Source organism: Papio anubis, chromosome 17 (assembly GCF_008728515.1).
Source record: "Papio anubis isolate 15944 chromosome 17, Panubis1.0, whole genome shotgun sequence".
In the NCBI taxonomy this organism is placed as follows: domain Eukaryota; kingdom Metazoa; phylum Chordata; class Mammalia; order Primates; family Cercopithecidae; genus Papio; species Papio anubis.
This window is the reverse complement of record NC_044992.1, coordinates 24,747,510-24,759,790: the sequence shown is the minus strand read 5'-3', so window position 1 is coordinate 24,759,790 and position 12,281 is coordinate 24,747,510. Positions and strand designations below refer to the sequence as shown.

Sequence of the window (12,281 nt, the reverse complement as noted above, 5' to 3'; positions counted from 1 at the left end):
TCTTTTTTTCATGTATTGGCACTGGGAACCCGGAGGTGGAGCTAGTAGTAAGCCAGTGACATTGCTTGTGTAACTCTAGCTCATGCATATAGTGAGACTGTCTCTTAAAAATTATAATACTACTCACTTTATTATATTCTCTTTACAAATAATATATCCAAATATATTAGTAAAGTAATCAATATAAAATTAGTGAGATGTGTTACATTCCTATTTTGCACTTCATCTCAAATCTGGTGTTAGCCAGGGCACCGTGGTCACATAATACCAGCACTTTGGGAGGCTGAGCAGGGCTACTTGGAGCCTGCGAAATCTGGTGATCAGTCCAGGGCAATACAGCGAAGGACCCTCATCCCCGGCCAAAAAATATTTTAATTAGCTGAGCGTGGTGGCAATATCTACTCACTGTCCCAGCCACCGGAGCAGCCGAGGTGCATTGCCTGGAGCCCAGGAGGTGCAGAGGCTGCAGTGAGCTGGGAGACTGAGCCACTAAGCACTCCAGCCTAGGAGCCAGGAGTGAGACCCCTGTCTCCAAAAGTGTTTATATTTACACTTTTAGCATTGCAAACTAATTCAGACTAGCCACATTTTAAAATACATAATAAGCTATATTTATATATAATCTTATACTATAATTCCACCTACTTAACATGTAAAATCTAATGGTTTTAGACATTCATAGAGTTTTGCACCCATTACCACTATCTTAATTACAGAGCATTTTCATCATCCCCAAAAGCAGTCCCCTGAGACTAATCAGCAGTCACCCCTCATTTCCCTACCTGTAGCCCTCTAGCCTTAGGCAGCTATGAATCCACTTCTGTCTCTATAAATCCCACGCATTCTGAACATTTCATACACTATTATCACACAAATATGATCTTATTAACTGTAGACTAACCATTTTAAAAGCCCAATAGCCTTAATTCCATGGTGGAGGCTATATGAGCATATAGCTTGGAAAGTCACTGAGGAAGGTAAAATGAAATAATACACTTGGTTAATCCAAAAGACTGCAGAGTCTAGACAATTTTTTTTTCCTTTTTTCTCTCAGAGTCTCGGCCTCTGGAAAGCTGGAGGCTCTTGGTGCGATCTTTACTCTGCAACCTCACCTCCCAAGTTCAGGCAATCCCTCCTGCCCTCAGCCTCCCAAGTAGCTGGGACTACAGGCACATGCCACCTTGTGTTAATTTTCTTTCTTTTTTTACATCCAGCTAAATTTTGTGCTTTGTAGAGACAGGATTTTGCCAAGGTTGCCCAGGCTGGTCTCTTGAACTCCTGTGGCTCATGGGATCCACCCACTTCTATCTCCTAAAGTCCTAGGCATTATAGGCATGAGCTATTAGCCCAGCCTGTTTAGGGAGGCACTTTAAAATGTCTAATTATGTGTTAAAAGAACAATTTTTTTTTTTTTTTTTTTTTTTTTTTGAGACAGGGAGTCTTATCATTCCAGGCTGGAGTGGTGGTGCATGATTTGCCTCCTCGCTGCAACCTCTGCCTCCCATGCTCAGGCGATCCCTCCCACCTCACCTCCCAAGCAGCTGGGACTACAGGCCAACATCGCCCAGCTAATTTTTAAATTCCTTTATAGAGATAGGGTTTCACCCACATTTCCTAAGCCGGGGCTCCAAACCTGACTCAAGCGGGTCTCAACTCCTTGGATTCTGCCCTCCCAGTGCTGGGATTACAGGCATGAGCCACTGCCCAGCCAAGCAACACAATTTTAAAAGAAAGAACAGGCCAGGAGTGGCGGGCTCACACCTGTAATCCCACACTTTAGAGCCATGGGGGTGGATTTATTTCTAGGTCAGTGTTCAAAGCCAGTCTGGCTGGCCATGGCAGGAAATCCCATCTCACTAAAAATACAAAAAATTAGCCAGGTGCTGTGGCATGCATATCCAATTCCCTGTTACTTAGGAGGCTGAGGTGGGAGAAGGTTCAACCCAGGGAGCTGGAGGTTGCAGTGAGCCAAGATCGCGCTTACCCACACCCAGCCCGGGCAACAGGCACCAGCCACTCACCCAGCTTGGGTGAAGAGTGAGACCCTCACCTAAAATAAAAGGCAAGAACCCATACAATAAAATTGACCTGACCATAATCATAGCTCACTGCAGCGCCTGAACTGTTGGCTCTAAGCAATCCTCTAACCTCAACTCCCCCAAAGTGCTGGGATTACACGTGATGTGAGCCACTCATGCCCAGCAACTTAATTAATTTAAAACTTATTTTTAGAAGAATGAAAACAAAAAGAAAAAGGAAAGTAAGAAAAAAGACACACACAAAACTTTCTTTGAAGGTTAAAAAGTGCCTTGTTCATCATTGTAAGAAAGAAAAAAAAAAAGGTGGTGACTTCTGTGGAAAAGGGGATTCTTACTTTAGAAAGGGTCCATGAGAACTTCAGGAGGTAATGGAAAATGCTCTATATTCTGATTCGTACTAATGATGACACTGATTTTTATATATGTTGCATGTGGCTAAAATATATCTATTAGGTTATTCATGAAGGGAATTTGAACTCCATTTAAATTTTACTCTCAGAAAAGCACCGTTACCAGGCAAAACCTAGTGAACACTGGAGCCTCATAAAAATTTTTAATTTAAGAAGAAAAAACATTTTGGCCAGGCGCTGTGGATCAAGCCTGTATCCTTAGCACTTTGGGGAGGCCGGTGACGCATGATCACGCAGGTTTGGGGAGATCAAGACCATCCTGGCTGGACTGACGGTGAAACCCCTCGCTCAAGAACATAAAAATCCAGCCGGGCGGTGGCGCTTCAGTCCTAGCAGCCAGGGAGGCTGAGGCCGAGAATGGCGTGAACCCGGGAGGCGGATTGCAGTGAGCTGGAGATCCGCCACTGCACTCCAGCCTGGGCTTACAGATGGTGACCCCACCCCCAAAAGAAAAAACATTTTTAAAGCAAAAAACAAAAAGAGAAATATCAGAAGTCCTAAAACTTAAAAATTTTAACATATTCCTTAGAAACCACATTTACGGGAGGCTGAGGCAGGAGAATGGCGTGAACCCGGGAGGCGGAGCTTGCAGTGAGCTGAGATCCGGCCACTGCACTCCAGGCTGGGTGACAGAGCAAGACTCCGTCTCAAAGAAAAAAAAAAAAAAAGGAAACCACATTTAAATCATAGCTTTTTTTTCTTTTTCTTTCTTTTTTTTTTTTTTGAGACGTAGTTTCACTCTTGTTGCCCAGGCTGGAGTGCAATAGCATGATCTTGGCTCACCGCAACCTCCTGAATTCCGGCGATTCTCCTGCCACAGCCTCCCGAGTAGCTGGGATTACAGGCATGCGCCACCACGTCCGGCTAATTTTGTATTTTTAATAGAGACAGGGTTTCACCATGTTGGTCAGACTGGTCTCGAACTCCTGACCTCAGGTGATCCACCCTCCTCGGCCTCCCAAAGTGCTGGGATTACAGGCGTGAGCCACCACACCCAGCCAGGTATTTATTTTTTTTGAGACAGAGTCTTGCTCTGTCACCGAGGCTGGAATGCAGCAGTACAATCACAGCTCACTGCAGCCACAGCCTTGACCTCCTGGGCTCAAGCAATTGTCCCACCTCAGCCTCCTGAGTAGGTAGGACTACAGGCATGTGCCACCATGCCTGGCTAATTTTTTGTATTTTTATGTAGAGACAGGGTTTTGCCATGTTGCCCAAGCTGGTCTCGAACTCCACAGCTCAAGCAATCCGCCCTCCTCAGCCTCCCAAAGTGCTAGGATTACAGGCATGAGCAACTGTACCTAGCCTTATTGATTGATTGATTGACCAGGCTAGAGTACAGTGGCACAATTCCAGCTCACTGTAACCTCCACCTCCTGGGCTCAAGTGATCTTCCTGCCTCAGCCTCCCAAGTAGCTGGGAGTATAGGCATGATATCACACCTGGCTAAATTATAGCTGTATTTAATAATAAATTACTTTTACATGATTGTGATATGTAATTTATGGTTATCAAAATTTAAAACTTACCAGGGAAGGAGTACTGAACTTGATTTCTTCAAAGCAGCCATCAAACATTAAACTAAATGTTGGATCTACACACACACACACACACAAAAACATTCTTAAACATTAAGACCACTAAGTAACTTTTTCCAGTTATACTTTTCTATGAAAATATTCAGCACCCCCCTCCCCACCACCGCCTAGTGCTGTGGTAGTCATAGCTCACTGCAGCCTCAAACTCCTGGGCTCAAGTGATCCTCTGCCTCAGCTTCCCAAGCAGCTAGGATTATAAGCTCAAGCTGCCACGCCCAGATAACTTTTAAGTTTTTTTGTAGTGATGGGGGTCTCACTATGGTGCCCAGGCTGATCTTAAAACTCCTAGGTTCAAGTGCCCACCTTAGCCTCCCAAAGTGGTGGGATTAAAGGCATAAGCCACCACACCTGGCCAACTATGATCTTCTAATAAAACTACCAGCTGGGCATGGTGCCTCATGCCTGTAATCCCAGCACTTTGGGAGGCCAAGGCAGGTGGATCACTTGAGGTCAGCAGTTCGAAACCAGCCTGACCAATATGGTGAAACCCTGTCTCTACTAAAAATACAAAAATTAGCTGGGCATGGTGGTGTGTGCCTGTAGTCCCATCTACTCAGGAGGCTGAGACAGGAGAATCGCCTGAACTCAGGAGGCAGAGGTTGGAGGTTGCAGTGAGCCGAGATGGCACCATTGCACTCCAGCCTGGGCAATAGAGCGAGACTCTGTCTCAAACAAACAAACAAACAAACAAAACAAACAAAAAACCCACCTAACTTGTGATTAATAAGATTTTTCTCAATATTTTTAGAGTACAATCACTACCAAATGGGCATTAATTTGTAAGTAGAGTCTAGTCTTATGAATATTTATAACTGGAAAAATATTAGAATATTATTATAGTATTTCCAATTTTTTTAAAAAGAAATTGAATTAGTTTTTTAAATGAAACATTCTGTGATAATTCTTTAGAAGATGGATCAATTCTGTTAGGCTGATGATAGCTAAATATACAATAATCCATAAGAAAGTGTTATCCGGGGCAAAAGAGTGGCTAAGTTCAGTATTAAGGAACAACGGAAAGGTTGGGTTCCATAAAAAATCTTGACCACTAAATAAGATTTAGTGATCTAATCATAGGTATGATAAGGACGCCAGGAGAAGAATCTAGTACTTTCCCTACTAAAATACCTTTACTAGATCTCTTATTTGCATTCTAGAGATTGTTCTCCACTTTCTAAATATCTAACACCCAATATAGTAATCCAAAGTAGTATCCATTTTTAAAAGTAATTGCTATTTGTGAGTTAATTATAATTACTCCACTCTGCAGATGAACTACAGATTTGAGTAACTGTTTAACTGAAGTAAAATCATTGTTACCTACCACTTGTAGTAAGGATTACAGGTCGTTTAGTTGTTGCCATGAATGTTTTGATTGCATTCAAAAACCCAGCATCTTCATCAAAAATTACATCAACCTACCAACAGTTTATTAGAATATTAATGTAATAACAATACACTAATATCAGTTATGTACACATAGTAAATATTCTATATGTCTGTTAGAGACAAAATTTATGAATTTATGAAGTGTGAATTCAGCCCATGTTGAAAGTTTATGTCATATACTATAATGAATTTTAAAATTATCAACTATCAAATGTTAAAAACAAATGCAGCCACTTATTAACTAGATAGATATGAATCAGAATTTATACAATCATTTAACAATAATTAGCAGCCGTGAATTAATCATCTTCCTGAAAAATTATTCTAGAGTGGACAGTTTCATTTGCTTTAATTTCAGATACACGTATTCCCGACCTCTTTAGCTATTTTGCAATTCTTTATAAGAAAACATATTGTATTCTTTAAAGTAAGTCTTAATCATGAGCTCTCACAAATGTATACTTCTATAAGCCTACCTCCTCAAAAAGAATAAGAGATGTTGCATTTTTTCTGCTGGGTTCTTCAGCTCCAACGTCTTTGACATTTGAATTAGTTGCATTTGTAGATTTAGTCTGAGTAATTTGTTTCTGTTCAAAAGAATTTTTTATTCCTGCATAAATACAATATTGATATTTTAGGTAAAATCAACTTTTGCTAAGACACTGGATATATCCACAGAATAAGCTCAAACTGAAATCCATTATCAAAACTGAAATAGGACGGGCGTGGTGGCTCATGCCTGTAATCCCAGCACTTTGGGAGGCAGGTGGATCACCTGAGGTCAGGGGTTCGAGACCAACATGGTGAAATCCCTACTCTATTAAAAATAAAAAAATTAGTCGGTATTGGTGGCACACACCTGTAATCTCAGCTACACAGGAGGCTGAGGCAGGAGAATCACTTGAACCCAGGAGACAGAGGTTGCAGTGACCCAAGATCATGCCACTGCACTCCAGCCTGGATGAAAGAGTGAGACTCCATCTCAAACAAACAAACAAAAACTGAAACAAGCTGGGCATGGTGGCTCATGTCTGTAATCCCAGTACTTTGGGATGCTAAGGTGGGTGGATCACTTGAGGTCAGGAGTTCAAAACCAGTCTGGCCAATGTGGCAAAACCCCATCTTTACTAAAAATACAAAAATTAGCTGGGTGTGGTGGTGTGTGCCAGTAATCCCAGCTACTCAGGAGGCTGCAGCAGAAGAATTGCTTGAACCCAGGAGGAGGAGGTTGCAGTGAGCCAAAATCGTGCCACTGCACTCCAGCCTGGCCTGGCAATAAAGCAAGACTCTGTCTCCAAAATAAACTAAAACAAAATATTAACACTTCTATATGTAGAATCTTCAGTGTAGCTGAGATTTAATAAATAGCAACAGGAACTCGTAAAATGTGTTCATATTTTTAGGTATAAGGGTCATTATTATTAAAAAATATATAATTTAATTTCTCAATTTAATGTCTTACCTTTATTATTTTTCAGAAGCATTCCTAGTTCTTCATTATTTTTAGGTTTGGGAGATACTTTAAAATAATTTGCCAAGGTTTTGGGAGGAAGTGCTCGCTTTGGCCCACTACTTTTTGGTGATGGTGGAGGAACTTTTCTTGGTGATGTAACAACTTTCTTAGGGGAGCTTATTTTTTCTGCCCAAAACAAATTGCATTTAAAGATAAATATTCTAAAAATCATACAGGTAGCCAGATAGTTAGCCACATTCTGTATTTCTACTCTTAACAGTTAAAAATTCAAGACAGAAATTTTCTTTCATTCTTACAAATACTTTGTACATTCAAATATTACTATATTTATTTATTCTACCAGTACAGAAGGTTAAGCCAGTCATTTAGAAAAGACACTACTCCTCAAGAAATACACATTCTTTGTTTTTGTTTTGTTTTGTTTTTTTGTTTTGAGACAGGGTCTCACTTTGTCAACCAGGCTGGAGTGAAGTGGTATGATCTCAGCTCACTGCAGTCTCCACCTCTCAGGCTCAAGCAATCCTCCCGCCCAACCCTCAAGTAGCTGGGACTACAGGAGCACACCACAATGCCTGGCTAATCGTTTGTATTTTTAGTAGAGATGGGGTTTTGCCATGTTGTCCAGGCTGGTCTCAAACTCCTGAGCTCAAGCAATCCGCCTGCCTCAGCCTCCTAAAGTGCTAGGATTACAAGCGTGGGCCACTGTACCCGGCCAGAAATACACATTCTTACAACAAATACTGTTCACAATCCCTCCGTTCATTTTTTTCTACACCTGCTTAAAGTCAGAAGAGGATGGAGGGAAAATAACAGTATACACTGAGCACATTACAAAACTTTGTTGTTCAACTTTAATTTAGACCTGCAGTAAATTGCAAGCCAATAATATGTATTTCTAGAGATGATTTGGAAGATAGATAAAAAGTTAAAAAATAAATAGTTCACCTCTATTCTCCAGAAGCTCCGTGGCGTTTTTCCACAGAATACATCCTCTCTTCCCCTCTAGGTACCTGGATTTAGTCCTTACAAATCCTAATTACTGTATGGCCTCAGAACAGGATGCTCCTCACATACCATCTCATGTTCACAGTTCCATATCTGTGTCTTATTCTTTTTTTGTACCCTCTGTCTCCATAGATCTTATCATAGCCCTTGTATATTAGAGGTGTTCAATAAGTTTACTGAAAATCTCGAGGTTAAAAAAGCTGTCACAGGCCAGGCGTGGTGGCTCACGCCTGTAATCCCAGCACTTTCGGAGGCCAAGGCAGGCAGATCACAAGGTCAGGAGATCGAGACCATCCTGGCTAACACGGTGAAACCCCGTCTCTACTAAAAATACAAAAAATTAGCCGGAGGTGATGGCAGGCACCTGGAGTCCCAGCTACTGGGGAGGCTGAGGCAGGAGAATGGCGTGAACCTGGGAGGCGGAGCTTGCAGTAAGCCAAGATAGTGCCACTGCACTGCAGCCTGGGCGACAGAGCAAGACTCTGTCTCAAAAAAAAAAAAATATATATATATATACACACATATATATATATGTTGAATAGATATCAATTTATAAAAAACACTCACCATTTTGTCCTTTTTTTGGTTGTTGTTTCTTTTGAGACGGAGTCTCGCTCTGTCACCAGGCTGGAGTGCAGTGGCACGATCTCAGCTCACTGCAATGTCTGCCTTCTGAGTTCAAGTGATTCTCCTACCTCAGCCTCCCAAGTAGCTGGGATTACAAGCACGTGCCACCATGCCCAGCTAATTTCTGTATTTTTAGCAGAGACGGGATTTCACCATGTTGGCCAGGATGGTCTCAATCTCCTGACTTCATGATCCGCCCGCCTTGGCCTCCCAAAGTGCTGGGATTACAGGTATGAGCCACCGTGCCCAGCCTTTGTCCTTATTTTTCTTATTTTGATATAGACCAAGGACTGCTTGATCATGTATGAATACCAGTCCAAGGACTGGTTTTATTTATTTAATTTTTCTGAGACGGAGTCTCACACTGTTGCCCGGGCTGGAGTACAGTAGCACAATCTCAGCTCACTGTAACCTCCACCTCTCAAGTTCAAGCAATTCTCCTGCCTCAGTCTCCCAATTAGCTGGGATTACAGGTGTGCACCACCACGCCTGGCTAATTTTTCTATTTTTAGTAGAGACAGCATTTCACCATGGTGGCCAGCCTGGTATCAAACTCCTGACCTTGTGATCCACCTGCCTGGGCCTCCCAAAGTGCTGGGATTACAGGTATGATCTACTGCACCTAGCCCAAAGACTAGTTTTAAAAATACATGCTTAGCCAGGTGCAGTGGTTCATACCCGCAATCCCAGCACTCTGGGAGGCTAAAGCAGGAGGATTATCTGAGCCCAGGAGTTCAAGTTTGCAATGAACCATTATTGCATCACTGCAATCCAACCTGGGCAACAGAGGCAGACCCTGTCTTTTCAAAAAATAATTTTAAAAAAGGCAATTTTTATTTTAAGATACTCAGTGAGTAGTTGGCTAAACTATATCAATATATTCTTTCTAAAAAATTTGGCCAGGCACAGTGGCTCACACCTGTAATCCCAGCATTTCAAGAGTCCAAGGCAGATGGATCACCTGAGGTTAGGAGTTCGAGACCAGCCTGGCCAACATGGTGAAACCCTGTCTCTACTAAAAACACAAATATTAGCCGAGCATGGTGGCGCACACCTGTAGTCTCAGCTGCTTGGGAGGCTGAGGCATGAGAATCACTTGAACCCGGGAGACAGAGGTTGCAGTGAGCCAATATCACACCACTACACTCCAACCTGGCGACAGAGCAAGATTCCGTCTCAAAAAAAAAAAAAAAGAAAAGAAATTTCACACCAAAAGAACCACCTTCTTGCAGAAACAGCTAACTATATAGGTCTGGGACATCCTAACATGCCGGAAAGCAAGGAAAATATCAACTATTGCTGGGTAATGTCAAAAGGACACAAACCAATTAAAATAGTTCCCCGCTAGCCAAAGATGGAAAAATATGAGCACCAAAAGAAAGTAAGATGGGATTCTGCTTCCAGCCAAGGTATAGAACTGGCACTGGATTTATCCTCCCATCAGAAATAAGAACAACAAGAAAACTGGACATAATATATGAAATAACACTTTTCAAGACTTTTGTCATCATGCAACAATGGACAGTAATCTCTGAGATACAAATAACAAATAAGGTGAACACTAGAATTGCCCAGCCTATTGCCCTGAGAAAATTTCCATAGTGAGGGGAAAGTCAATCCATGTTTTCTGAGTTGAGACTGCACTAGAAACCTAAGGAGGTTGGCCAGGTGCAGTAGTTCATGCCTGTAATCCCAGCACTCTGGGAGGCTGAGGTGGGCGGATTACAAGGTCAGGAATTTGAGACCAGCCTGGCCAACATAGTGAAACGCCATCTCTACTAAAAATACAAAAAAATTAGCTGGCCGTGATGGCGGGCGCCTGTAATCCCAGCTACTTGGGAGGCTGAGGCAGGAGAATCACTTGAACCTGGGAGGCGGAGGTTGCAGTGAGCCAAGATCGCACCACCACACTCTAGCATGAGCGACAGTGTGAGACTCCATCTCAAAAAAAAAAAAGAAAGAAAAGAAAAAGAAAAAAAAGAAAGAGAAACTTGAGGAGGCCAAGGCAGGTGGATCACCTGAGGTCAGGAGTTCGAGACCAGCCTGGCCACCATGGTCAAACCCTGTCTCTACTAAAAATACAAAAAAAATTAGCTGGATGTGGTGGCGGGTGCCTATAATCCAAGCTACTCAGAGAGGCTGAGGCAGGAGAATCGCTTGAACCCAGGAGGCGGAGCTTGCAGCAAGCCAAGATTGTGCCACTGCACTCCAGCCTGGGTGACAAGAGCGAGACTCCGTCTCAAAAAAAAAAAATTACATGGATGATAGAATTAGTAACCAAGACCATTAAAACAGTTGTTATAAGTGATATGTTCAAACACCTAGAGGAAAGACTGGATACATGGTAAGTAGAAACACAGAAGATACAAAAAGGACCCAAATCAAACTTCTAGAAATGAAAACTACACTTATAGCAGTGACAGCATACTAGATACTACAGAAGAAAAGATGTATAAACATGAATAAACAGTGATAATAACTAACCAAACTGAAACAAAAAAAGGAAAAAGACTAAAAAATTGAACAAAGCATCGGTGTGCCAGGAGACAATTTCAAGTGGTCTAAAATACCTATAATAATAACTGGAGTTGCCAAAGGAAATGGGGAGGACAGAAAAAATATTTCAAGAAATACTGGTTGAAATTTTATCAACTCTGATCTTCCCAACTATAAACTCATATATGCAAGAAACTCAACAAATCCCAAGCACAAGAAACATGAAGTATACTAAGGCACGTCATAATCAAATTACTTAAAACCAGTGAGAAAATCTTCAAAGCAACAAAGAAATAATAAACACAAAGAGGTGAAACATATTATATATAAAAATCCATGAGTTCATAATAACACTTAAAAAATTAAACCTGGATCACGAGGTCAGGAGATCGAGACCACCCTGGCTAACACAGTGAAACCCCGTCTCTACTAAAAAATACAAAAAACTAGCTGGGCGAGGTCACGGGCACCTGTAGTCCCAGCTACTCGGGAGGCTGAGGCAGGAGAATGGCGTAAATCTGGGAGGCGGAGCTTGCAGTGAGCCGAGATCCGGCCACTGCACTCCAGCCTGGGCGACAGAGCGAGACTCCGCCTCAAAAAAACAAAAAACAAAACAAAACAAAACAAAAATTAAACTGCACAAAAACTCACTGGTCAACTGTCAAGGTTGCTAGGACACCATCACTCTAAGTACTAATAAATAAAGGAAAGAATGAAGCATTTCTGGTGCCTATAAACTGTATTTCAAAGCATCCAAAGAGTTGATGAGGAATAGTGCTTCCTTTTAAAATTCTAATAAATGCAAAAGAGATAATTATAAAATTATCATTTTGTAATCTACAATGGATAATCTGCTATGATGTCATAGGAAGTACGCAGGCCACCTATACATGTATGCCAGACCCAGAACAGAACCTGAGTCTAATCAAGCCCATAGATCTAACTGCCAGTTTACAAGAAATACAGGGAAGAGGACTATGTTAACTGATACCATGAGGATATAATCAGCAGACAAATCCAGAATGTGAAAAATTTCATGACAAATGACTCAAATTCTTCAACAAATAAATGACATGAAAAGAAAGGTGAGTGAATTGTTAGCGAGCGTAAAAGAAAGTTAAGAGACTTGGCCGGGCGCGGTGGCTCAAGCCTGTAATCCCAGCACTTTGGGAGGCCGAGATGGGCGGATCACGAAGTCAGGAGATCGAGACCATCCTGGCTAACCGGGTGAAACCCCGTCTCT

At 41.9% G+C, this 12,281-nt stretch overlaps 2 protein-coding genes across 3 annotated transcripts in view; both read right to left on the bottom strand.

The window, feature by feature from the left end:
- Positions 1-12,281, bottom strand: part of ATAD5 (ATPase family AAA domain containing 5) — a 91,215-nt gene that overhangs the window by 12,973 nt on the left and 65,961 nt on the right. The gene's annotated exons all lie outside the window — the stretch shown is intronic.
- On the bottom strand, positions 3,845-7,393 carry LOC116271036 (ATPase family AAA domain-containing protein 5-like). Its single transcript, XM_031657458.1, has 4 exons — positions 6,899-7,393; positions 5,913-6,046; positions 5,372-5,465; positions 3,845-4,043 (listed from the first exon to the last, which is right to left on the bottom strand). Exons 1-4 carry the CDS (start codon positions 7,119-7,121, stop codon positions 3,961-3,963), a joined length of 534 nt encoding a protein of 177 aa, XP_031513318.1. The 5' UTR covers positions 7,122-7,393; the 3' UTR covers positions 3,845-3,960.

Excerpts from the sequence above, each read along its gene's own strand:
- LOC116271036 (XM_031657458.1), bottom strand. The coding sequence starts at position 7,121 with ATGATTTTTAGAATATTTATCTTTAAATGCAATTTGTTTTGGGCAGAA. Across the intron at positions 6,047-6,898 it reads GCTTCTGAAAAATAATAAAG|GAATAAAAAATTCTTTTGAA; the intron begins GTAAGACATTAA and ends GTATTTATGCAG. Across the intron at positions 5,466-5,912 it reads CTCTTATTCTTTTTGAGGAG|GTTGATGTAATTTTTGATGA; the intron begins GTAGGCTTATAG and ends AACTGTTGGTAG.